Source organism: Myotis myotis, unplaced genomic scaffold, assembly GCF_014108235.1.
Source record: "Myotis myotis isolate mMyoMyo1 unplaced genomic scaffold, mMyoMyo1.p scaffold_m19_p_5, whole genome shotgun sequence".
Classification (NCBI taxonomy): Eukaryota; Metazoa; Chordata; class Mammalia; order Chiroptera; family Vespertilionidae; genus Myotis; species Myotis myotis.
In genome coordinates, this window is record NW_023416357.1 from 65,214,486 (window position 1) to 65,241,495 (window position 27,010).

Here is a 27,010-nt window from a genome sequence, read left to right on the forward strand (position 1 = left end):
TCTAGTTTAATATAAAGAGAATATATTAAAGTCTCCCGACCACATGAATACCCTGCTCAAACTGACCCTTTATATACATTATTTGTGAATTCAGAATTTTTTTAGATGAAAATTCATTTGTTCAGTACACATTTAATGAAAGCCTCCTACATACAAGGTATTCTATTAGCTACAATAGGACTAATAGAGGAAACGCCTGGCCTCAGCAAGTTCCCAATCTAGGAGGGAAGGGAGACACATCAAAAATGATGTAGCATAAAGGAAACTACTAAAAAGAAAAGCAAAGCTATGGGAGCACAGAAGGAGAGCTCATGATTCCAACACTTCCTAGTCCTATAAAGTTTGTTTAATCAGTAAGCTATAATCTTCCATCTGTGGAAATGTGGACAAAATCTTATAGAATTTTGAAAAGCATTAAGCCAGGATACACAGTCTGGTTCCTGGCAAATATTCAGCTGTAGATAACTGTGAGTTATAAGCATTATTGCTTTTGGTTAAATATTCAGAAATAGCTTCTTTGCACATATGGCACTTGCGCTGTCCCTTGAAGTACAGACAGAACTGGAATGTGACAGAGCAGCAGTTATCCCTTCCAAATCTTTCTCCGCTTCTTCCTGAGCACACGATCATCCAGGCACAGTCTTTATTTCCCAGTCTTTCTGGAAGATGTGTATGACCCATGGGCAAGCCTGGGGGATGTGCACATTTCAGGTCACTTCTTACAGACAGGCTACTTTCTCTAGAATAAGACTTTTTTCTCTCTCTTTCCAGTAGACTGGAACACAAATATAGTGCTGAGTCAGCTTTGATCAGGCAAATGAGTACAATGCCCTATGATAATGAGGATCCTGAGTTTCTCACTGACCACGAAAATAGAGCTATTCTGTCAGCCTACACCCACTAGATTCATATGTCAGATAGTACATGTCTACCTGACTTAAACCGCTGACATTGGTTGCTTGAAATTTACCCTAACAGAATGCTTAAACTCAAGATAAGAAATGAAGCTGCAAATGCTCAGTTCAGAACAAAAGTAAATGGCATTAAATAGCAATCTATGGCAGGCACTTACAGCTGCCTACATCAATGTCTATTATCCTTCATTTCTTAGGAAAGATTCTTTCTGGCAATTATGTATGCACTTATTTCTAGGTTTCAGCCAGTGAGATATAAGTAAAATTAAGATAGTAGTTCTAGGAAGTCCCCTAATAAAGTACACAAACCTTTTTTCTGCCCTTCCTCTATTCTGCTGCATGAAGCATGACTGTGATGAGTGTCATTGCCAATGGATCATGAGATGACCTTAAGAATAAGCCATTTACAGCAGAGCAGCTATTTAGATGGAACCTAGGTCCTATATCATCTTTCCAGCTCTGGACTAGTATGAAAAAAACTTCAAAGAAATAAACTTTGATTTTGTTTGTCATTGCTATTTTAAATTTTCTTAGTTGCAGTGAGCACTAATTCTATGTTATACATAGACTTTTGAGTTATATTTGATAAATAAGAGGGAATTACTGAACAGAAAAGTGATGACATTACAGCTCTGTTTAAAATGACTAAACTGAAAATCATATGTTCAATGGTTTGTAATGAGGAGTGACTGTAGGTAAACAGTTGGGCAATTATTTCAATGATTTAGATAAGAAGTAATAAAGGTCTGAACTGCAGTTTGGGCAATAATAAAAAAAGGAGTAAATGAATATGGGAAATTAAGAAGAAGTAATAGAGTTTGGTGACTAATGAAATGTGAGAAAAGAAATTGTGAGGTTGGACATCCACATAATCTCAAACTTTTGGTCCTACATGATTAGTAGTAGAGAGCTGACATCAAGACAATTAGATAGAGGAATTTGGTGATTCTGGACATACTATGATTTACCTGTGAGATATCCAAGAGCAGAGGCCTATAGTCCCAATGAACATGTGAGGTAGGCATTGTGAAGTGAATAAAATCTGGAAATAAATATTTCAGATTTACCTACATATCAGTGATACTCAAAACCATAAAATTTCAAGAGGAAGAGTACTGAAGAAATGGGATATCTTTTGGATAAATCCCAAAGTTAGGAAATAAGAAGGAAAGAAGAAACAAATATGATGGAGAATCAATAAAGTACTATAATGGAATTCAAATATATGTACAATTTGAAATATAAACTCCTCCTCTGAGAATTATTCATTACTCCCTGCTGAGCCAGTATGTCTAAATTCTTATTAATACCATATGACTCCAAACACCCCACCCCCACACCCAGGGCTAAAGCTGGTTGGCTCACAATAGACATCTGGTTCAAGCTGGGCCAATCCAATCCTCTCTCAAGGGATTTTAAATAATCCTATATAATAAAGAGGTAATATCTAAATTGACCCTCACACCCTCACAAGATGGCTGCCTATGACCAGGCCATCAGGGGGTTAGTGAGGGACGACCAAACGACTGAACAGCAGGCTGCATTGGGCAACCAGGCCAGCAGGGCAGGGGTGGGGGGAGATGAGGGGTAACCAGGCTGGCAGGGGGGCCATTGGGGGCGACCAGGCCAGCATGGGGGGCAGTTGGGGTCAACCTGGCCAGTTGCGGGGGGCAGTGAGGGGAGATCAGGCCATCGAGGGGTGGGGCAGTTAAGGGTGACCAGGCAGGCAGGCAGGTGAGCGATTAGGAGCCAGCAGTCCAGGATTGTGAGAGGGATGTCTGACTGCCAGTTTAGGCCCGATCCCGAAGGGTCTAGATTGGAGAGGGTGCCTGCTGGGCTGAGGGGACTGCCCCCATGCATGAATTTTATTCACTGGGCCTCTAGTTATTTAATAATTTAATTAATTGATATTATAGCTTAAAGGTGGCTTTTGAAGAAATGTTGTTCAAGACAACAAAACACCCTAAAGCAGAAAGCTAGTTTTTTACAATTGATCAATGTTTGTTGGATAATTTACTTTTGTATAGCCAGATTCCCTATCTTTTTAGAGTTTATAGTCTAGTGTAGTTACAGACTATATCCATTGACCGTTTTATCTCCAGTGTCTTTTAGAGACCACAAAGTGAATACTGAGTGAATGAATGAGGTCTGGCTATAACTTCTGCTCTCAGGTTCCACAGGATAGCTCTATATATTGTTCCATTACGTTTTACTTTTGCTTCAATTAAACTGAATGTGCCTGTCCCATGCAAACAACAATCCTATATTGAGATACCAAACAATGGATAGAAGGTGAAGACCATGACCAAAAATGCACATCTGCAGAGATATGAAGGCTAAGGACAACAAGATATTATTAGAGTTAATGTTAGAAAGTCAGTGGATATCTTTAAGAGTTTCACTAGATAAATAAAAGCAAAACCCAAATTTAATAGTACTAATGAATACATGAATGAAAAAAATTAGGTACTGCTACACTTTAGGTAAGTATGATATGGGAAAGTAGTGAAAACATGGAATGGAAACAGACTGATATTTTGAATAACAATTAACCTTAAGAATTAAAGAATTGCCAGGACCTTTCCGGTATGTCTATGACACAATTGAATGTATAAAGAATCCAGGAAGACAGATTTATTAAAAGACATAAATAAAGATTTGGTGATATGGGCATGTACAAAAATTTACTCTATAATCACCTCATCTAAATTTATTAATCCTGATGTACTGATCGTGGATTTGGGCTTTTGAAGTCAGATATTGGAAATATCCTCTGCATCCCTGATACATGTGTAATTTGATTATAGCATCTTTACATTGTGGATATCCAACAGACTTTATTATATGAAACCAGAAATATGGGCCTTTGATTCATTTAGAAAAATATCTATGATTTTATATATTCTTCAGTCTTAGTAAATGGAATACTATCTTAAGCAGCTGTGGGCAAACTACGGCCCACGGGCCGGACCGTTTGAAATGAATAAAACTATTGAAAAAAAAGACTGTACCCTTTTATGTAATGATGTTTACTTTGAATTTATATTAGTTCACACAAACACTCCATCCATGCTTTTGTTCCGGCCCTCCAGTCCAGTTTAAGAACCCATTGTGGCCCTCGAGTCAAAAAGTTTGCCCCCCCCCCCCTTAAGCCTTGAAAATGCCTTTTTCTACTTACTAATTATTAATGAAGAAAACTCTAAACAGTTAAGAATCAAGGTGGCTGCTAATGCAGATTGAATTTTGAGCAGAAAATCATCTAGAAGAAAATTGAAGACTGAAAAATATTTACAAGTGTAAAAACTTACTTTTCTAAATGTACTGTATGCTCTTATACTTAGAATCATTCTATTCTGCATTTGGTGACAGCTTCAATGGTCCCTTCAAGGTTGTCTGTAAGAAGTCTATACTTAGAAAAATCTATACTTCTAAAGCTTAATGTGAAGTCTCAAATTCACTTGTTACCTGCAGACTTTCATACCCCAAACACTGAGCTGCCCCTCCTCTCCAACATTGGAGCAGCCAAGGGTGGAGTAACATATTCATTCTTGGAAGAATGAATATATTAGCACCTATAGGGTGAATCTTGACCAAAGAAGATGCTAGACAGCAGGGAGCAGAAGAGATGAGTACTTCTTTAATTCTCTCTTCTATGGTCTACTGTGAGATGAGGGTTCTTCTTGAAATCGGTCTTGATAAGTCCTGTATGTCAAGTATGTCAAGTTCTTCTATGTTTCTATGTGGCAAGTTATGATTTAGTGATCAGCATGGTAATAATTCAGAATTTCTTGCCTCATTTTCTGTTAATTTATTCACTGCACTGACCTTCTACAACTGAAATCAAGTATTAAAATCTTAATCTTTCTCATATTCTACCCTATAGATACTTGAGCCAAGACAATGGTACAAGCCCAAGAATAAGAGGACTGTGGGTTTAAAATATTGCAAGACACTATATATTTTGTACAGATAATCTTATCAGTAGTTGCTGATATACTTTTTGGGGTAATATATCCTAAAGGAAGCTACACTGTAATATATTGAATGTGTTCATGCTTTTTATGGCCACCAGGCTCCTAAGTTACCATATTTTTGGCTAAATCATTTGTTAGCCAACCCAAATGCTACAAGTACAGATGTCTCAATCTAAAATTAACAGGTCTAATTACAAGATCTTAACCATTAGGATTTCATTTAAAGGCTTATAATAATTCAGATGCATAAAGCAAATACTATTGTTCAAATAACAAAAGACCAGCATATAAACGAGTCTAAAAAGGTTTCTTCCTGGTGCTTGACAGCAGACATTTAAAACCCACATAAAGAGCTATATTATATTTAAAATATATACATATAAAAATCAAATTATATAGATATACACTATAAATATATAATATTTTTAAAATATTTAGAATATGCATTTGTTGAGCACATTTTACGAAATATAAAAGTGCCAAAAACATTAATAAAAAGGAAACATTTCAGGCTTATTAACATTTCAGGAAGCTTTGAAGACAACAGTATCCTAGACATAAAAAATACACAAGCAGCTTCTGTAACAAAGATGTAAAATAATCTTAATAGTTTGCCTAAATCTTCTTAATGTAAGACTTAGATTCCCTTAATTTTTTTCCAGTCAGCTAAAACAAATGTGTATAGTTTATTTAAGTCTTCAAAATCTTTTGGTCTTTTCCATCTCTAGATGATGTAAAAAAGAACAAAGCATACTATACACAATAAAATAATCTTAGTTATAAAATAAATAGTGGCAAAATAGTGTCATCTGAACCAGTAATCCATTGTAAGACTGTGTGATTCTCTCTTTGGTTCAGAAATGCGTGGACTTCAGTACCTCATTTGAAGGATTTACATGGGTCCCCTTGTGTGTCTCTAACAGAACACACTCTGAGCCTCCAAAAACTCATGTTTCTAAGGAAGAATAAGTGAAGCAAGGCTTATGACAATTCATGCAACACCTAAGAAGAAGAAAAAAAAGAAAAACAAAGATGATGATCCTTTGTGTAAGTTAGGTCCCTGCTTCGTCTCAAACAGCTGATGCCAGGGACAGAATCTGATTTCTCTTGATACAAGGGGTCATGGAGAGAAGACCCAGTATGTTTTCCAAGTGACCATACAGTCAAGAGAAGGCCAAGATTTTCAAACTGTGGGAAACTTACTGGAGGTTCCCTCCACATTGTCTGTTATCCCAATTCTTTCTTCCTAATCCCGGGAAGCTGAAGAGAAGGTAGCCTGGGTGCCCAGCAAAGAAAGAAGGAAGGAAATGTGTGAGTAGGGGTGTGTGTGTGTGTGAAGATCAGTCTCAATACAGATTTATACCCCAAGCAAAGATAGATGGCCAGGAACACTCAGGCAGCAGTTAGTTTCAGCTGTCCCAACTCGTAGCAGCTACAGACGCCTGGCAGAGAACAAATGCAAGACTATCTGGAGGATGACACAAACACTTTTCCCCCCAAGGATAAGTGGGAAATGATAAACCACAACATAAATGAAAACAACAAAAATTAAAAATTTACCAAGACAATAAGCATTGGAATAATCAGACACAAATTATAAAACTATCATACCTATTCCACAATATGCTTAAAAGTATCGGCAGGCAACCAGATACTCTAAGCCTAACTAGAAGATTTGAAGAAAAATATTACTAGAAATGTAAGATATAATTATTAAAATTCAATGGATAAGTTTGGTAAGAAGAGAGACAATTAGTCATGTAGAAAACAGATCACATCAGAATAAATTATTCACAATAGAATAAAAATAGACAACAATGGAAAATGGAGATGAAAGAGTAAAGGATGTGAAATATAAAATGAGATGGTCTTATATGCATTTAATCAAGAGTACAATAAGCAGAGATAAGAGAAAATGGGTTTACAAGGTAATATCTGAAGAAACCATGTCTAATAATTGATCGGGAATTATGAAAGACACAGTCCATAGATTCAACAGGCTTAAGAAATCCAAGAAGAATAATTTTTAATTACATTCTGACACATCACAGTAAAACTGCAAAAAATGCAAGATAATAAACATTTTTGAAAGCATTCAAAATTGGGGAAAACACATTAATCCTAAATAAAAGAGCATAAAAATTTTACCCAACTTTTCAACAGCAATAAGGGAAGCTGTGAGAGGAATGACATCTTTGGTGTGCTGCAGGAGAAGAATAAAAGCAGTAACAGACCAAAGATAATTCCATATTCAGCCCGGCCAGCATGGCTTGGTGGTGAGCATTGACCTATGAACCACAAAGTCAGAGTTTGAGTCCCAGACAGAGTATATGCCTGGGTTGCAGGGTTGATCCCCAGTGTGGGGCATGCAGGAGGCAGCTGATCAATGATCCTCATCATTGATGTTTCTATCTCTCTCCCTCTCCCTTCCTCTCTGAAAGCAATAAAGAAAAATATTTAAAAATAAAAATAATGACAATATTAATTTTCCAGACTTCTGTATGATGAAAGGTACCACAAAAACAAAGTCAAAAGACAAGCCAGACTGAATGAATTAACAATAAATATTTAAGAATATCAGTCAATTTGAAAAGACAACACAAAAGTAAATTGGTCAAACACATGAGCAGGCAAGTACCACTTTGGACCTACTATACCAGCAAATATTAAGAAGTCTGACAATACCAGGTATTGGTGAAGATGGGGGAAGTGATATTTTTCAAATACTGATAAAGAAAGTGTAAATTAATTCAGGCACTTTGGAGAGCAATAGCATCAAGTTAAATTTAAGAAGCAAGGTATAAAATAATCCACTTCAAAGAAACATACAGGTACACAAAGAGAAATGTATAATAATTTTCACTATAGCATTAATTTTATGGCAAAAATTTGAAAATTAGGTAAGTAAAATAAAAAGAATTTATTATATTTGAACATTATGCCACTGCTAAAGTGAATGAAGAAAATACATAATTAGCAGTATGACTTGAATTCAAATAATAACATTAACTTTTTAAAATCAAATCATAAATAAATGTTATAATTTATCTCTGTATGTGATTATGTAAAGACATAATTACATTGAAAACCACATGGAAAATACAATTTTGTATTCGGGTATATTAAAGGAGAAAAATTAACTGAAATAACATAGACCACCATTATTATAGTTGGGAGGGCATGTTGTCAGACCTACAAGTTGATCTGTTGATCTATTCTTCATTAAAGAAAAATATTTGAAACAAACATAACAGTAAATATATGTTTTATTATATATCCGACTAGAGGCCTGGCGCACAAAAATTTATGCACTTGGTGGAGGGGGCGGGGGTCCCTCAGTCCGGCCTGCGCCCATTTGCAGTCCAGGACCCCTTGGGGGATGTCCACCTGTTGACTTAGGCCCACTCCCCGGGGGATCAGGCTTAAGCTTGCAGTCAGACATCCTTCTGGCAGCCAGGGAGCCCTCAGGGGATGTCCCACTAAAGGCTTAGGCCCCCAAGGGATCGGGCCTAAACCGTTAGTTGGACATTCTTAGTGCTACCATAGAGGTGGGAGAGGCTCCTGCCACCACCTCTGCACTGGCCAGCCATGAGCCAGCTTCTGGTTAAGTGGCACTCCCCATATGGAAGTGCACTGACCACCAGGGGGCAGTTCCTGCATTGAGCGTCTGCCCCCTGGTGGCCAGTGCGCATCATAGCAACCAGCCATTCTGCCGTTCAGTCAATTTGCATATTAGCCTTTTATTATTATTATATAGGATGTCCCTATTTCCCCCCTTTTGCCCCCTCTACCCAGCTCTTGCCTCCCACTTCTTTCTGGCCATCACTATACTGTTGTCTGTGTCCATGGATTGTGCATATATTTTCTTTGGCTAATCCCTTTTTTAAATTCACTTCTTTAAAGTTTTATTTTCAGATAAGTGCTTATAACTGCACTATTACATATTTTCTATCATTTAGAATTAAGATATTTTTTAATTGAACCCTTGTAAATTTTAGCACAATTTAATAAATTATGCTAGAAGCAATTAGGAGATTTTTCATGTAATGCAGATACATTTCAATTAATATTTTACTTTTAATTTTTTAATATTTTAATTTGAAATAATCTCATACATGTAAAAAAAAATAACTATAAAATACTACAGCATATTATATGTGCCCTTCACCCAATTTATTAGGTGTTAATAATTTAAACATAACCATTATACAACTCACAAAATTTGGAATATATTTTTCTTATAATCTCTTTAATGTTACTTAATCCATTTACTTTGTTTTTGTTAATCTTCACCCAAGTATATGTTTCCATTGAATTTTAGAGAGAGTGAAGGGAAAGGGAGAGACACATTGATTGGTTGCCACCTGCATATGCTCTGATAGGGACTGGGGATCAAGCCAGCAACTGAGGTACTTGCCCTTGACTGGAATCGAACCTGGGATCCTTCAGTCCAAGGGCTAATGCTCTATCCACTGAGCAAAACAGGCTGCAGCTTAATTCATTTACTTTTAATCTATATGTGTCTTTATATTTAAAGTGGGTTTTGTTTTTGATTCACCTTTACAATCTGTCTTTTAATTGGTGCATTTATGCCACTGACTTTCATTGTTTACTGATAGAGTTACTACCATATCTGGCAGCTTCTGGGGCTTCTAGGGCCCGCCAGCGGCTGGGACCGATCCAGTCGGGCAGCAGGCAGGCGACTCCTGGGGCTTGCGGTGCCGGCCTGCCTGTGGCCCGGGACCGGATCCAGTCCCGGGCGGCAGGCAAGCGGCTTCTGGCTTCGCCCATGAGGGCCTGGATGGTGGCTCGCGCTGGTGGCTCGCGCTGTCCCGTCCTGCCTGCAGTATGCAAATTAGCCGCCATCTTTGTTGGCGGTTAATTTGCATATCTCACTGATTAGCCAATGGGAGGTATAGCGAAGGTATGGTCAATTACCATGTTTGGCTATTATTGGATAGGATTCTCTTTTTAAATTTTTTAAAATTTCTTAAAGTCACATACAATTTTAAATTATCAACAAACTTTGATTTAGTAACTTCATTTTAAGACATTTTATCCTAAAGCAAAAATTTGATGCAGAAAAACATTCTACTGTGGCTTAATATAAAATAGCAAAGGATTTAATAATAACTAAAATGTTTCACAATGTAATGGTTATTAAATGCTTTCTCATGTGTTTCAGGATTATTATGGCAACTTAAAACATAAATGATTATAAAAGGTTTGCTTATTTTAAACAAACGTAGAACTCAAAATTTTAGAAATGATTAATAATAATGACCTATTTATTTAAAAATAGTAAATTTTAAGATTTTTTTGTTCTGTACAGCATTTATATTGATGTACAAAAAAGCTTGTAGTTATACTTATTGCTCACATTGTCTGTATTTTCTAAATTCTACCATACCTGTGGGTCCACTACTTTAATAATATGAAAAAAAATTTTAACATATTTTTTAATATATTTTATTGATTTTTTACAGAGAGGAAGGAAGAGGAATAGAGAGTTAGAAACATTGATGAGAGAGAAACACCGATCAGCTGCCTCCTGCACACCTCCCACTGGGGATATGCCTGCAACCAAGGTACATGCCCTTGACAGGAATCGAACCTGGGACCTTTCAGTCCACAGGCTGACACTCTATCCACTGAGCAAAACTGGTCAGGGCAATAATATGAAAATTTTTACAACTTACTTTGATTTATCACTCCTCTTTTTCTTTACCTTTTGCAAATTAAACCTCAAGACTTTTTCTTTGTAAGAGGGAGCTATTACTCCAAATATATCAGTCACAGATGATTTCTTAACAGACATATTCACAGATCATAAACCTAAAGAGAAATATTAAATTGTATATTAGAATACAAATATACTCCGAGTGCCACATAATATATTTCATGTAAATTTATTATTTATGGGGAAAAGGATGGCAAGAAGGTAATCAGGCTGAAGCATGAAATTGTATTAAGGAAGTATTTAAATTTAAATTTAAAATGTCAGACCTAGGATTCAAACCCAACTTTGAATCAAAAACCATGTTCCATACATTGTTACTACTATAAAATTAACCTTTCATGTAATATTTAGTCTTTATTGTACTTTACCAGTTTTATCAGCAAAACCATTGAAAGAACAGCATGGCATAGTAGTTAAAAGAATACAACCAGACTGATATACTTAACTGCTCTGTGCCTCAGTTTCCTCTCCTGTACAAAGAGAATAGTACCTTTATAGTATTGTTATAAGAAATAAATAGGTTAATATATGTAGATGGCTTAGAATAGCCTGACTCATAGGAAGTTTTACATAAATGCTTGTGATCATTATTAGATTACCATGCTTTCAGTTTTTTAAGGTTACTTATAAATTTCTTTTTATGTCTCCTGTCTTTTGACCATTTAGATTATGCTTTTTCTGCTTGCCCTTACATCCAGATTTATTTTCCTTTTAAAGCATGTCTAAGCACATTTTATAGGTGTGTGACCAAAACTAGGGCACACTATTTGTGTTTAGTGGAATATTTAAACAGCAAAATGAAGTAACAAAATGGGTAGTCAGAATTATATTGAATCATTTTGCATTTCATTTTTAAGATATCTGATTCTTAACACACATCATTATATCAGTCAAGGTTTTTGCAGGAAACATATGACACACTTAAATGGGGTAACTGAATAAAGAGACTTTCCAATGACGTTGGCAGTTATTTAAATGAAAAAGAAAAGGAAATCTGAGATGGTGTTCTCAGGGGCTGGCAAGAAGAAGATAAACCATTACCACTCCCAGGACTCGACTCCGATTGTCTGCCTGTGCTTTCCACTGGTGTGCCACAAGGATTTTTAGAACATGCGATAACTGACTATATAGTCAGGGGCACTGACCTCTTTTCCCTTAGATCAGTGGTTCTCAACCTTCTGGCCCTTTAAATACAGTTCCTCATGTTGTGACCCAACCATAAAATTATTTTCATTGCTACTTCATAACTGTAATGTTGCTACTGTTATGAATCATAATGTAAATATCTGATATGCAGGATGGTCTTCGGCGACACCTGTGAAAGGGTCGTTTGACTGCCAAAGGGGTCGCAATCCACAGGTTGAGAACCACTACCTTAAGTTGTCAAATTAAAAAAAAAATGACAACTATAGCAGCCTGATGTGAATGAATCAAAATTATACCTCCTTTTTTTGTCAGATAGGGAAAAAATATATTTTTGGTGTCCCACAGAATTTTAGTAATTAGTTTATATGCCATGAGATGAAAAAGGTTGAAAATCGCTGAGCTACACCAAACTAGAAGCCAGAAGGAGCAGGGCAGAGTCTAGAGAATGGAAAGTGGATCTGGAAGGATCTGGGAAGATATCTAGCACAAAATAGATTATAAACTCAAAATATCATTATCTATTGCTATTGGCTATAGTAAATTCTGCTTCTAATAATCTACACCCATTAGAATGTAAAGCAAAAGCATGTTTATGTCAGTAGCTATATTGAGCTATGTATAGAGCTGTCATTCAAAGTGGACCTAACTGTAATATAAAATACAAGTTATTCTCAACAGAATTAATCAGGAATTGTTTTTTCATATCTGCTGGTAACAGGGGTAGATATTTGGACCATCTGCTCAAAATGCAAGTTCTATACCACCTTGTTGATGACACTTTCCCAGATGGGGTGGGTAGAAAAATATCAAATTGCTGTGAAAGTTTTTCATGATTACTCTCAATTTCTGGCTTATTTTGGGAGTGCTTATCTTGATAGTAATGATGCTTAACCAACAGTAGTTTGTGAAACACTATTTGAAAATATTTTTATATACAACAGAGACAATATGACTCCCTAATGTATTTTATGGGTTAGAATTGCATTTGACTAAGAGTAAAGGAAACACGCTCAAATAATCTCAAGTTTCCCAAAAGGAAATAATAATGTCTTCATAAAGGTTTCCCAAAGAGGTATTGGAATTAAACCCTGAGTGGGATAAATAAACAAAAATAATAATAAAATTTTAAATTACTCCTTCGCCATACCAAAAGTAATCAAAATAGAGAACCTAATAATATTATCAACTTACAAAAAATTTTTAATCGTTTTGTAAGAACATTCTTCATCAAATTCTCAAAACTTAAAATCTAAAACTATCAACAAAGTAGAGTCCAAAACCTAAAACTATTAACAAGGAATTGTTGTTATTGTTGTCGTTGTTATATGTAAAGTAGGATCCAGTCAACCTTCATATGACTCTTATTATCAGTAGTAGTATTACTATTATTATTACATGTGCAGTAGGGCCAATCAGGCCTTCAAATGACTTGAGCTTCAGTTGATATCTAACTGAAATCACAGGAGAGACCCTAAATGAGAACTACTCAACCTCAACTGTGTATAATCAACTCAAGAACTATGAAAGTTGATAAAAATTATTTAACCTACTAAATTTGAGTGGTTCATTAGATTGTACAATGAACACTTATGCATTTCATTATATGCAGATTTTACCTCAATAAAAATAAGATTAAAAAAGAATATGTTGTATGGGAATTAGGTTTAGTGACATATAGCAGAAGTAAAAATGACAATTGCTTAGCAAGATAGTAGTATTTTTCTTTCTAACGTTAAAAAAAAATGTTTTGAAGTTCAAACCTAGACAATTTAGGATCTGTTTGGCAGCTTCACAGTCATAAGAAACCAAGGCTCCATCTACTAGAATATCTTCCCTTCATGGTCATTGTCAGGCCTTTCCTTGCTTCAGATTGTTCACTGGTTCGTGTAGCATCAAATTATTAGAGATGCACTATTGTGGCTATGTGCTGTTAACTTCCGTCTTCAAGAAAGTCTCCATTCTCCTAGGTTAGGATGCCATTATCTTTGTCCTAGATTAATACAGTAACTTCTTATCTTCCAGTCTCCTGACCTGGCTTCCTCTAGTCTATTCTTTTACATGACTGCTAAAACTTTTTCAAACTTAAATCTCCTAATCATTTCACCCTTCCCCAGTCCCCACCTCCTTGTTTAAGACCCTCGAATATATCCCTACTGTCAACAAAAAAAATCCAAACTCAGAGTAGGAACTGTCAAATTGTTGGAGCACAAAGTTTGAGTATATGATGTATATTTTATCTATCGTGTTTTTTTTAAAAAAATAGCTAATTGTTTTATCATTACAAAGTTAATATATGTGAATATCAGTTATAAATTTTAATGGCAAACTGTTTAGGAAAAAATATATTGGGAACTGGATTATCTCATCCATTTTAGGGTCCTACACTTATGTTAAAAACACACCTTATTAGACCATTTCACCAGGTGGCATGGGGGTGGGGAAGAAAGTGAGGAAATACAAAATCATGTCCCATTTGGAAATAGTTAAAAGAATAAAAATGTTAAATTTGTGCCCTGACCGGTTTGCTCAGTGGATAGAGCGTCGGCCTGCGGACCGAGCGATCCAAGGTTCGATTCCAGTCAAGGGCATGTATCTTGGTTGCGGGCACATCCTCAGTAGGGAGTGTGCAGGAGGCAGCTGATCGATGTTTCTCTCTCATCGATGTTTCTAACTCTCTATCCCTCTCCTTTCCTCTCTGTAAAAAAATAAATAAAATATAATTTTTTAAAAAATGTTAAATTTGTAAAAGAGAAGTATAGGCCATGGGGTACCATTAATATCTCTTAAGGATGACGGTTTTATGTATATTTTCAAGAATTCCTCTCCCTTTCAGTTTGTACTTCTCTATTAAGAGAATTTATGAATATATATACAGGCTTTCTTCTCTTCTTGCCTGCATTTCTGCAAAGCAGGAAGCTGAAGCTGCCTGAAGTCACTGGCTTCTCCCCATCTTAAGAAAACAAAAACAAACAAAAAAATTAAGCTCGTTGAAAAGATGATACTAGATGAATTCTTTTATTTGGCTTATGATGTGTGTCAGTACTTTTTATTTTTTGCAACATAATATGAAATAAAAAATATATACAAACTCAAACTTCCATATAAACTAGAAATAAAAGAATGTTTTTGACTATTTTATATTTAGCACCACCAAACAGTACCACATTATTTTTTGTAAGGGGTTGTCATTTAGGAAATTCACTTTGGTCCAGTTTTCACAAAAGTAGAAGTGCTTCTTTTCCTGTGTTTGATAGATGTACAGATAATTAAAACACTGCCCCTTCCCTTAAGAAATTATAACATATGAACAACATAAACTGATGAACAAAAACAGATCCAGAAACAGAGAAGCATCAATCAGATGGTCAAACCTCAGAAGGAAGGTAGGGGAGGGTGGGGGTAAGGGGGAGAGATCAACCAAAGGACTTGTATGCATGCATATAAGCATAAGCAATGAACACAGACACCAGGGGAGGGCATGAGCAGGGGGGTGAGGGGGAGTGGGGGGGATAAGGACACATATGTAATGCCTTAATCAAGAAAGAAAGAAAAAAAAGATTTGCAAGGGGGAAGAAAAGGAAAAAGAGACTGGCTTATAAACCAATGCTATCACATTTCAAGATGCTGAATTCCATGACAAGGCTCCAGGTGATTTTAGGGGGGAAAATTTGTCAAGAGAAATATCTGATCAATATGGCATTCTAAAAAGTATGACAAGATTTAAATAATAGTCTATTTAAATTTAAGAATGACTATCTCTCTAAACAGAATTGTTTGTTTTGGCCTTGAGTTCAAAGAATGAAAATATCTTTATCTTATGAATAGGATACCTAAAATTTGAAAGAACTTAACACAATGGAATTATTTCAGCCCAAAATTATCAAATAATATGGGGTATTTAGTTGTTCTTTTTATAATCTAAAACAAGCGTAAATCAAAATCTTTAGGCCATTTCTGAAGGAGCAAAGGAATCATGAATGTGGAAATTTAATAAGGTTTAAAATATTTGAATATCTGAATGACATCTGACGAATACCTCAGTCCTGAAGCTGATGAAACAGCTCTGTACTGGTGCTATGTCCTAGAAGAGCATTAACCATGCCTGAGGATAAGCAACCCACAGGTTTTAAGGACACTAAGCACTGGTTGGCCGCTCTTAGGGTACTACTGCCATAGGGTACACTTGGCAGTAATTAGAAAAATCCAATGTTCACAGTGTATGAAGGACATGCATACTTTGCCTAAGCATGACTAATCGAACAAGGAAATCTGAATAGCCAGAGAACTGAATGAATGACCTACTAGCTGAATGACCACTTCAGACCAGGTACATGAAGTTATTACAGGCAATCTGTATTAAAAGAAAACTGTAAAATGTATTTTTCTCAAAGAACTGCTTTCTACATCCTCTCCTGGACTTCTTGTAAAAAGTAGTATTTTCAGTATTTGTTCTCCCACCCCACATACCCACATACAATGTAACATCAGTGATAAACACATGTGGTCATGAAAATTTATGTTGTAGAAATAGAAGTATAAACTTGTCTTAACTTTGAGATAGCTGCCCAGAGATCCAAAAATCCAAGGTCTGAATAAGTTCAGGCTTAATGATGCCATTAACATCATGTACAACTTTATGTGTCGATATGTTTCCAAGTCTCTTGAGTATATACTTGGAGAGGAATTGCTGAATCATGTGGTAACTCTATGTTTAATCATTTGAGTAACTGCCAGATTGTTTTCCAAAGTGACTACACTATTTTACAATCTCACCAGCAGTGTATAAAGGTTCCGATTTCTCCACATCCTCACTAACACATTCTCTTTTCTATTACAGATATCCAAACAGGTCTGAAGTGGTTTTGATTTGAATTTCCCTAATGGCTATTGACTTAATCATCTTTCCATGTGCTTATTAGACATTTGTATATCTCTTTTGAAGAAATGTATATTCAGATCCTTTGCCTATTTTTCATTGTGTTGTCTTTTTATTATTGAGTTGCAATGTGTAAAAGAGAAAGCATCTCTTTTTGCTAAAGGCCATGATACCACATCTAGATTTAATACTTGACCTACTTGGTGTTTCAAACTCTACCAGAAATAGATTTTTAATCAACCAATCTGTAATTTTATTATTAATATCCATGAGGTAATCTGTCATGTGGGCCCTGTCCATCCCTACCCCCTCACAGACAGAGGAGGCAATCGCATGAAAAAAACAAACAAACAAAACCTGTATATTTCTTTCCCCCTAAAAGAAGAAGTTTTGATTAGAAAATCCTTTCTTTTCTTTTGTTAATAGCTCCCTTGCCCCACCTTTCTTCCTATATAAACCTTTTATTTGTATAACTCCTTAGAGCTCCTTTCTAGATGCTAGATGGGATGAATCACTTAATACAGCCAATTAGATCTTCAAATTTACTCAATTGACTGTTGTTCTTTAACAAATTGTTTTTATACATTTCAGATACAAATCCCTTTTCAGATGTATGATTTGCAATAATTTTCTTCCAATCTGTAGGTTGTCTTTTCACTTTCTTGATGATATGCTTTTAAGAGCTATACTTATAATTTTTATGAAGTCCATTGGGTCTATTTGCGGGGGGGGGGGGGGTTGTATGTGATTTTGGTTGTCATATCTAAGAAACCACTGCCTAATCCATGTCAGAAAGATTTATGCCTATTTTCTTCTAAGGGTTTTGTAGTTTTAGCTCTTATATTTAAGTTTTTTTATCCATTTGAGTTAACATTTGTATATGGTATGATATAGGGTTCCAACATCATTCTTTTGCATATGGATATCCAATTGTTCCAGGACCATTTGTTGGAAATTTTTTCCTTCATTGAATTATTTTAGTACCCTTATCAAAAAGCAATTTACCACAAATGTGAGGGTTTGTTTCTAGATTCTCAATTCTATTTCATTGAAATCTGTGTTTCATGCCAATATCACATTGTCTTGATTACTGATACTCAGTAGTAATTTTTGAAATTGAGAAATGTGAATCTTCTACTTTGTATTTCTTTTTCAATATTGTTTTTTCTATTCCAGGCCCAAGGAAGAATTGCCATGTGAATTTTAGGACTGGATTATCAACTTCTGCAAAGAGATCAGTTAGAATGTCAATAGAGATTGTACTGAACCTGAGGATCAATTTGGGAACATTGCTATCTTAATAATATTAGGTATTCTTATCCATGAGCAAAAGTTGTCTTTCCATTTATTTTTGCCTTCTTTAGTCTCTTTCAACAATAATTTGTACTTTTCAAACTGTAATTTACATTGCCTTTGTTAAATGTATTCATATTCTCTTTGATGCGATAATAAAAATTCTTAATGAATTTTTCTTAATTTAGTTTGCTAATTGCTACTGCAAACTGATTTTGTATATAGATCTTACATACTGCAAGCTTGTTAAACTTTATTAGATTGACTAGTTCACTAGTGGATTCCTTAGCATTTTCTATATATGTAACATCATATAGAAAATGTATCTATATGCAACATCATATAGAAAATATATTTTGTGGAATACAGATTCCTGGGATGTATTATCTACTAAAAACTGTTGTGAGATAAGTTTGGAGAACATTTCACTAAAGAAAATTAAAGGTTTGCATATTATAAGACATCTTAGAGTTGTTAACATGCTCCTGTGAGCTGCAAACCTCCCTGAGTAACAGTAGGATATACATTTGTTGCTAAATTTTACCAGAGAAATCTTTAGGACACTAGAGTTCTGGAATCACATGCAAAAAAAAAATTGGGGGGAAATTCTAATTTATAAAACTACACAGTATTTATTAAGCATTTGTTGCAGGTACTTTACTAGGAGTTCTGGATGAACAATGAATTTCAACAGAGGAACACTTACCAAATTAACCATGATAATGAATGATTCTGATTATGAATCAAATGCTCAAAGGAATATAACATTGTTTATCAAGATTACAAGAGTTAATGCCAAATAGTTCTTACTGAAATAAAAAATCTAGTACTCACCTTAAACCTAAAAAGTTATTTGAGTTTGTGTAGCCCGCCCCCATCCAAGGAACAGCAGCCTCCTGATCACCACACCCTCTGTCTGGGGAACAGCAGCTGCGTGTGTAGCCTCCCCCCACCAGCCAGAGGAGCCACCACAACTGTGAACAGGACCCACCAGAGGAGCTGCTACCAACTGAGGAGCAGCTGCTACCACAACCGCCTGAGGAGCAACCACTGAACGACTCAACATCTAGGTATGGCGGTACGATCAAACATGGGTAGACAAAGAAACCCCCAAAGGAAAGAAAAGGAGGACTCGCCAGAAAAGCAGCTAAGTGATACAGAGGCATGCAACATGACAGAAAAAGAATTCAGATTAAGGGTCCTAGAGTGCATAAACTGGATGGAGGAAAAAAAACATCTTATGCAAGAAGCAAGAAGAAACAGATGAAAAAACCAATAAATTATGTAAGAACCAAGAAGAAATGAAAAGTGATATAGCTGCAATAAAAAACAACATTGAAAGTTTCAACAGTAGACTAGGAGAAGCGGAGGACCGAATTAGCGAATTAGAAGACAGGGAAACAAAACACACCCAAACTGAACAGCAATTGGAGAAAAAAACTAAAAGACAGGAGGAGAGCCTAAGGGAGCTTTGGGACAACATGAAACGAAACAACATATGAATAATAGGGGTGCCAGAACAACAGAAAGAGGAACAAGGGTTAGAAAAACCTATTTGAAGAAATAATATCAGAAAACTTCCCAGAGGTGGGGAAGAAAAAAGTCACACAAGCACAGAGAGTCCCAAACAAGGTGAACCCGAAAAAACCCACACCAAGACACGTCATAATTACCATGGCAAATGTTCAGGACAAAGAGAGAATCTTAAAGGCTGCAAGAGAGAGATGGAAAGTTACATTCAAGGGATCTCGCATTAGATTATCAAATTATTTCTCAACAGAAACACATCAGGCCAGAAAAGAATGGACAGAAATTTACAAAGTGATGCAAAGCAAAGGACTGAATCCAAGAATACTCTATCCAACAAGGCTATCATTCAAAATTGAAGGGGAAATAAGAAGCTTCACAGACAAAAAAAGGCTAAGGGAGTTTATCACCACCAAGCCAGCAATGCAAGAAATGCTAAAGGGACTGGTGTAAAAAGAAGCAATAAAAAGCTCAGAAAGAAAACAGCCACACAAAAAAAGAAATGGCTACAAACAAGTACCTTTCAATAATAACTTTAAACGTAAACGGACTAAATGCTCCAACCAAAAGACATCCAGTGGCTGAATGGATAAAAAAACATGACCCATACATTTGCTGTCTACAAGAGACCCACCTCATTAGAAGGGACTCACACAGACTGAAAGTGAAGGGATGGAAAAATATCTTTCAGGCAAATGGAAATGAAAAAAAAGCTGGGGTAGCAATACTTATATTGGACAAAATAGACCTCAAAGTGAAGGCCATAACAAGAGATAAGGAAGGCTACTTCATAATACTAAAGGTATCAATACAACAAGAAGATATAACCCTGGTAAACATATATGCACCCAATGCAGGAGCACCCAAGTACATAAAAAAAAAAACTCCTGGAAGATATCAAAGGAGAGATCGACAACAATACAATCATAGTAGGGGACTTTAATACACCACTGACATCACTGGATAAATCCTCTAGACAAACAATCAGCAAAGAAACAGCAATCCTAAATGACTCACTAGATCAGATGGATTTAATTGACATCTTCAGAACACTTCACCCCAATGCCACGGAATATACATTCTTCTCAAGGGCTCATGGGACATATTCAAAAATAGACCACATATTGGGTCACAAACAAAGTCTCCCCAAATTCAAGAAGATTGAAATCATACCAAGCATCTTCTCAGACCACGATGGCATAATATTAGAAATAAACTACAATAAAAACAACCCAAAATACTCAAACACTTGGAAGCTGAATAGCATGTTATTAAATATTGATTGGGTTACCAATGAGATCAAAGAGGAAATTAAAAACATCCTGGAAACTAATGACAATGAAAACACAATAATCCAAAACCTATGGGACACAATGAAAGCAATCCTGAGAGGGAAGTTTATAGCTCTACAGGCCTATCTCAAAAAAAAACAAGAAAAAATGGTAGTAAATCATCTAACTCTACAACTCAAAGAATTAGAAAGAGAGCAACAAGAAAAGCCCAGAGTGAGCAGAATGAAGGAGATAATAAAGATTAGAGCAGAAATAAATGACACAGAGACCAAAAAAATAATACATAAAATCAATGAAACCAAGAGCTGGTTCTTTGAAAGGATAAACAAGATTGATGAACCTCTAGCCAGGCTCACCAAGAAGCAAAGAGAGAGGATCCAAGTAGGTTGTTTCACTTTGTTAATGGTTTCCTTTGCTGTGCAAAAACTCTTCAGTTTGATATAGTCTCATTTGTTTATACTTCCTTTTGTTTTCCTTGCCCAGGGAGATATACCAGAAAAATATATTGTTATGAGAAATGTCAGAGATTTTACTGCCTATATTTGCTTCTAGGCTTTTTATGGTTTCAAGTCTAACATTTTAAGTCTTTGATCTATTTTGAGTTTATTCTTTTGTGTGGTGCAAGAAGGTGGTCTAGTTTCATTATTTTGCACATATCTGTCCAATTTAACAGAACCATTTATAATAGACTATCTTTAGTCCATTGTATGTTTTTTGTCTCCTTTGTCAAATATTAATTGACTATAAAGGCATAGATTTATAAAAAAGAAAAAAAAAGAAAGCGAAGGACAATTCTATGAAATCGGTAAAACAATACATTTAAAAATGAGTAGTTTATGGACATTTACTTTTATTCAGTTTCTTCTTAAGGTGAAGAAAACTCTAAAAAAAAATGAGTAGTTTAACAAAGATAGAAATCATAAAAAAGAATCAGAGAAAAATTCTGGAGCCTAAGAACACTATGAATAAATTTTTTAGAAAAAGGTGACAATAGAGAGCATTAACAACAAAATGGATCCAACAGAAAAAACCATCTGTGAGTTAGAAGACAGAAATTTTGAAATATTCCATTTGAAAGAGAACAAAGAAAAAAGAAAGCCTATGTGATCTACGGAATACTAACAAAAAGAACAATTTGCAAATTGTTGCAGGTTCAGAAGGAGAAGAGAGAAAGAAAGGGGCACTTATTTAAATAAATATTAACTGGGAACTCCCCCAAGTCAGGGGAGAGATTTGGACATCCAAGTTCATGAGGCTCATAAGAACCAAACAGTCAATTTAAAGTGATCCTCTAAAACACACATAACAATAAAGATAAAGTAAGAGAGCCCTAGCAAGTTTGGGTGCGCACTCGGCCCACCTCAAGCTCGCAACCGGCCCACCTCCACCTCTTCTATTACCAAAGAGTCTAGGAGCCAATGGCATGTTCACAAATACTTAAAATCCAGTTCTCTGCAAGTATTTTTTATAAAGCAGACTCTGATTTGCATCATTTGCATATTTCTATGATATAAACACTACATAATTCTACCAAGACTCATCTCAGGCCACCTATCAGATATCACAGAATGTGGAGTTGGGAAGAGAGGTACACAATCAGCTTTCACCAGCCAGAGCCAGCTCATCACCACTGCTGGAATCCCCCACTCAGCTGGCAGGGTTATTCATAGAACAGAAAACTTTTGCTCATCCATTCTACTCAGAAGAACCCCTCTTTTTAGCTTTCATCACATCCAGAGTATGTGCTGTCTATCTCCACCTGCTTCTTCTTGCCTCTGCTAATCAATCTCATTCTTACCCTCTACCAAGGTACTTCTACTGGTCCCATGTAATTTTGAAATCATCTCTTGCCTGGGGAGGCTCTCCCCTACCTTTGTGATACTTACACACTTTTTTATTCTGGACACATTTTCTGGATGCCATAGAAACTAATTCTGAGGCCCCTTGAGAAAGGGTTTTGGGGGAGGATGGTTCTTTTCACTCTGACTGGTGGGTCGAGGCACAGGATCCCATCAGAGAACAAAGATGTGTCCAGAATAAAGAAGTGTGTAAGTATCACAAAGGTAGGGGAGAACCTCCCCAGGCAAGAGATGATCTCAAAATTACATGGGACCAGTAGAAGTACCTTGGTAGAGGGTAAGAATGAGATTGATTCAGCTCGAAGGCCTGCTAGCGTGTTATCAATTAAATACTTGTGGGTTGATTGACTACTCTCGGGGTGTGATTAAGTAATTAAGCTGAGGAGCCACTTGGAGCCGCCAGGTGCCCAACCTTGAGGTTTTCGAAGAACCAGCTGGGCCAGAGCCTCTGCTCCTCCCCAGGGATGAAGCTGGCAGCCTGGGCTCCTTGCAGGCCCCCCATGGCCAGGCCCCCCACCCTCTGTGCTGCCAGGCTGCTGTGGCTTCCATGACCCGGGCACCGCACTGGCCCTACCTCACCTTAGCTCAATCCCTATTGACTGTGACACCGTTGCCCCATTTTGCCTCCATTAAAAATGTCTGTGTATTTCCAGAAAAAAAAAAACAAAAAACATAAAGGGGTGGGAATTAAAGGGAAGTTATTGTATAAAATCAAAGTTGTAGTCAGTGTAAAATGGACTTTTATGTCTAGATGAAGTTTTACATAAGCTCCAGTAACCACACAGCAAAAAACCTACAATAGATTCACAAGAGAGGAGAAGGAAGATGCAAGGAAGAAAGAATTCTACCCAAAATCTCAGAGGGTGGTGGCCCTTCTGATACCTTGATATAGGACTGTGATGCAATAAATTTCTGTTCTCTTAAAAAACAAACAAACAAACAAACAAAAACCACCTATGTATAACTAATCCATATGTATAAATAACGCATATATATAAATAACCCATATGTATAAGAAACCCATATGTATAAATAACCACTTTTTTAGCAGGAAGCTGAGCATATCCGGCACGGAGCATATCAGGCTCTTCCCCAGATCACACTTGTTCCAGTGACCCCACAGCTATAAAGCTCACATCCCTCCACATTATTTACTCTTTTCCTTGTGAGAATCAAGTAGAAAAACAAAGTACTATTCAGGGAGTTCAGCAAAAAGCATTTTATCGAGTGTCCTCTAATTCATTTTCTTAAATGATTAACATAGACAGAAATGACTTTGGAAAGAGATGGGGGGTGGGGGGGACAAAAACAAAGCAAGAACATCACCTTCCGATGATCAGTATGAAACTGCTAACCTGTGAATGATTCACTTGGGAACCAACTGAAAAAAAATTAAATTTACTGTGAATATGAAAAAAAAAAGAGTTATTTGAGACATCAAAACAAGGAACATATATGCACTGAAGAGGGATGTTTCAGTTGATGAAATGGCTCCAGCAAGCAGTCTGGTGCTTGGCAGTTCATTTGCCACCTGGCATAGACCCAGAATTTTTAAAAAAGAGATTTCAACATTAATCCCTAGTGTATTTTTGTTAAAGTTCCAGTTAAATAAGGTTAGAAAAGGTACACTTGTTTTAAAAAAATTTTTTTTCCTGAGAACTGGACAATGTTAAAAATTATAGCAAAGCCTTTGGATAGGTAACCTGCATTACAGAATGTAAGATTTAGACTATAATCTTAAGAAATACAGGATAATTGGACCAAAGACCACCAAAAAAAAAAAAAAGATATAATTCAGACATATTGTTGAAATAAGGTAAATAAGGGAATCCTATAATCATCTCACCTCCTCCTAGAAATTTTTCCTAGTCAATAACTTGTGCCACCTTCTCGATTGCCTTTAAAAAAAATTGCATTTCACATCCTCAGTGACCCCCCCTCCCCAAACACACACACACACTGCAAATTTTTGAAAGAGAGAGAGAGAGAGAGAGAGAGAGAGAGAGAGAGAGAGAGAGAGAGAGAGAGGAGAGAGAGAGAGAGAGAGAGAGAGAGAGAGAGAGAGAGAGAGAGAGAGAATGGGAGGGGCAATTTCACCTACTATACAAGGACTTAACTGTCCAGCGGGCTGGCCTGCCTAGGGGCGCGAGTAATGATGGAAGCGTCTTCCAACAGCCAAATCCATGAAACCCTAAAAAAATAGGCTCAGTGCTCCCATGAGTGGGGTTTTGTGGATCTCCCGGTTGCCCAGGGTGGTGAGTGTGGCGATAACCTTAACTCAGGTCCTCAGAAGCAAAACCTAGCAGTCACACACAAACTCACCACAGTGCTCAGGGTTGCTAGGGACCAAGACTGGTTGCTAAGGACGCTGTAAGAGCTGCTCTTAGAGCCTGAATGTTGCTCTTTTAGCAGCTCCTGACTAGGTTTAACCAATCAGGACCTTTAAGTGCAATTCCACCGTCCTTTCCCCGCCTTCACCACATTTGTGTTCAACATCGAACAAATAGATGCAATTATAGGTGAAAGACCTTCATTAGCTTTAAAGTATAATCATAAAGCACATAGTAATGATTCGGTTTTAATACTGTACATACGTTAGCTATCCGGCAGTAGCTGCAGCGAGAACTGGAATGACAGTGCCAGTGTCCCCTCAATGCCTAAATACCCCCTCCATGGCCTCGTCCCCCAAAACATAATAATCTACACTTAAAATTAAAACAGCATACTTATACAAAGGTAGCTGTTTCTTTTAACCAAATTGCTGTTCAAAGGCTCCTTTTACATAGAAAATTTGGATCTAATGGTGGATAAACAAAACATCCAGGGTGTTCTGTAAGTATTAACCACAAGGGGGCAAATTTCAATTCAAAAGAATGCCTATTTTTGTAGATAGTATCCATTAGTATTTTCTAATTCAAATCCTTATAAAATTCCTGTCTACCAAGTGATGAGCAACTTCAACTTCAAAAACACCACAAATTTTGAGGAATTCTGATTAACTTTAAAGTTAATTTACAGAGATTGTTCTTGTTAAGTAAATTGCCTTAAAATATTAAGAACTTCAAGACACTTTAACTGATGAAAACTTCAGATACATCAATCCAAAATTGTTTCTGTTCATAACAAGGATCAGGTAAGTCTTGTGATTTTATAGCAAATTTTTATATTTTAAACAGAAAGTATTAACCCAAACCAGAATGTATAACACCAAGAGTGAACTCTTAAACTGTGAACTTTGGACAATTATGATGTGTCAAGTTCATCAATTACAACAAATATACCAAATGGTTGGTTATTGATAATGCAGGAGGCTATGCATGTGTGGGGGAAGGGAGAGTAGGGGAAATCTCTGTACCTCTTATTTTGTGTGTGTGTGTGTGTGTGCATGTGCGTGTGTAAACTTAAAACTATACTAAAATATAATAAAAATGTAAAATTAATTCATTCACTTTAAAAAGTAATAAAGTTTGAAAAAACAGAAATTACAATATCCAGTCCCAGGCTTCTCTGAAACACATTTCTCCTAAAAGATCAGTAAGTTGAGGGTAAAAATAAAACTAAGATATAGCAGAGAGAACAAAAACATGGTCTCTCTGTTTTCAAAGACTGAATAAGGCTGACAACTTCCAGAATGATAATCTCTTGTTCGTATAACCATTATCCCTTTACATTTCATTTTTATGATTTGCCTCTTCATGTCCTTTGCTCACATTTCTACTGATTTCACTTTATTGGTAAGAGCTTTTTTCTTTTATTTTCTTTTTTTACAATAAAGTGACCCATTTTCTAAATCATGTTAAAAATGTGACATTTCCCAATTTGTGACTCATTTTTCAATTTTGATTAAAATGTTTTTCCTTTTTTATTTATCTAGAAATTTAAGCCCTAATTGGTTTGGCTCAGTGGATAGAGCGTCAGCCTGTGGACTCAAGGGTCCCAGGTTCGATTCCGGTCAAGGACATGTACCTTGGTTGCGGGCACATCCCCAGTAGGGAATGTGCAGGAGGCAGCTGATCGATGTTTCTCTATCATCAATGTTTCTGATTCTCTATCCCTCTCCCTTCCTCTCTGTAAAAAAAACAATAAAATATATATTTTTTTAAAAAAAGAAATGTAAATGTACCATGGTCAAATTGATTAGTCTTTCCTTAGATGGCTTTTTGCTTTATTGTCGCTTTTAGAAAGTTTTTCAATCTATTTGAAAAATATTCACCTTTTATTTTCTTTCTGTATTCAATATTTTTTAAAAGGGAAAAATACAGTATATTATAGCTGGAAATTATTTGGGAATAAATTGCGAGAGGGGGCTGTTACTGTATCTCCCCTCAACTGGCTACCCAGTTGTCCTCCTTTTAATAATTCATCCTTTCTTCACTGATAAGAATGTAA

The 27,010-nt window shown here is 36.2% G+C and overlaps 1 protein-coding gene across 1 annotated transcript in view; it reads right to left on the bottom strand.

Moving 5' to 3' along the window:
- TMEM232 (transmembrane protein 232) overlaps positions 1-10,719 on the bottom strand; it is a 153,744-nt gene extending 143,025 nt beyond the window's left edge. The window contains exon 1 of the mRNA XM_036308333.1: positions 10,588-10,719. Within this exon, the coding sequence (XP_036164226.1) occupies positions 10,588-10,706 (119 nt within the window). The 5' untranslated portion in view covers positions 10,707-10,719. The remainder of the gene's footprint in view (positions 1-10,587) is intronic.
- Between the last annotated feature and the right edge of the window lie 16,291 nt (positions 10,720-27,010).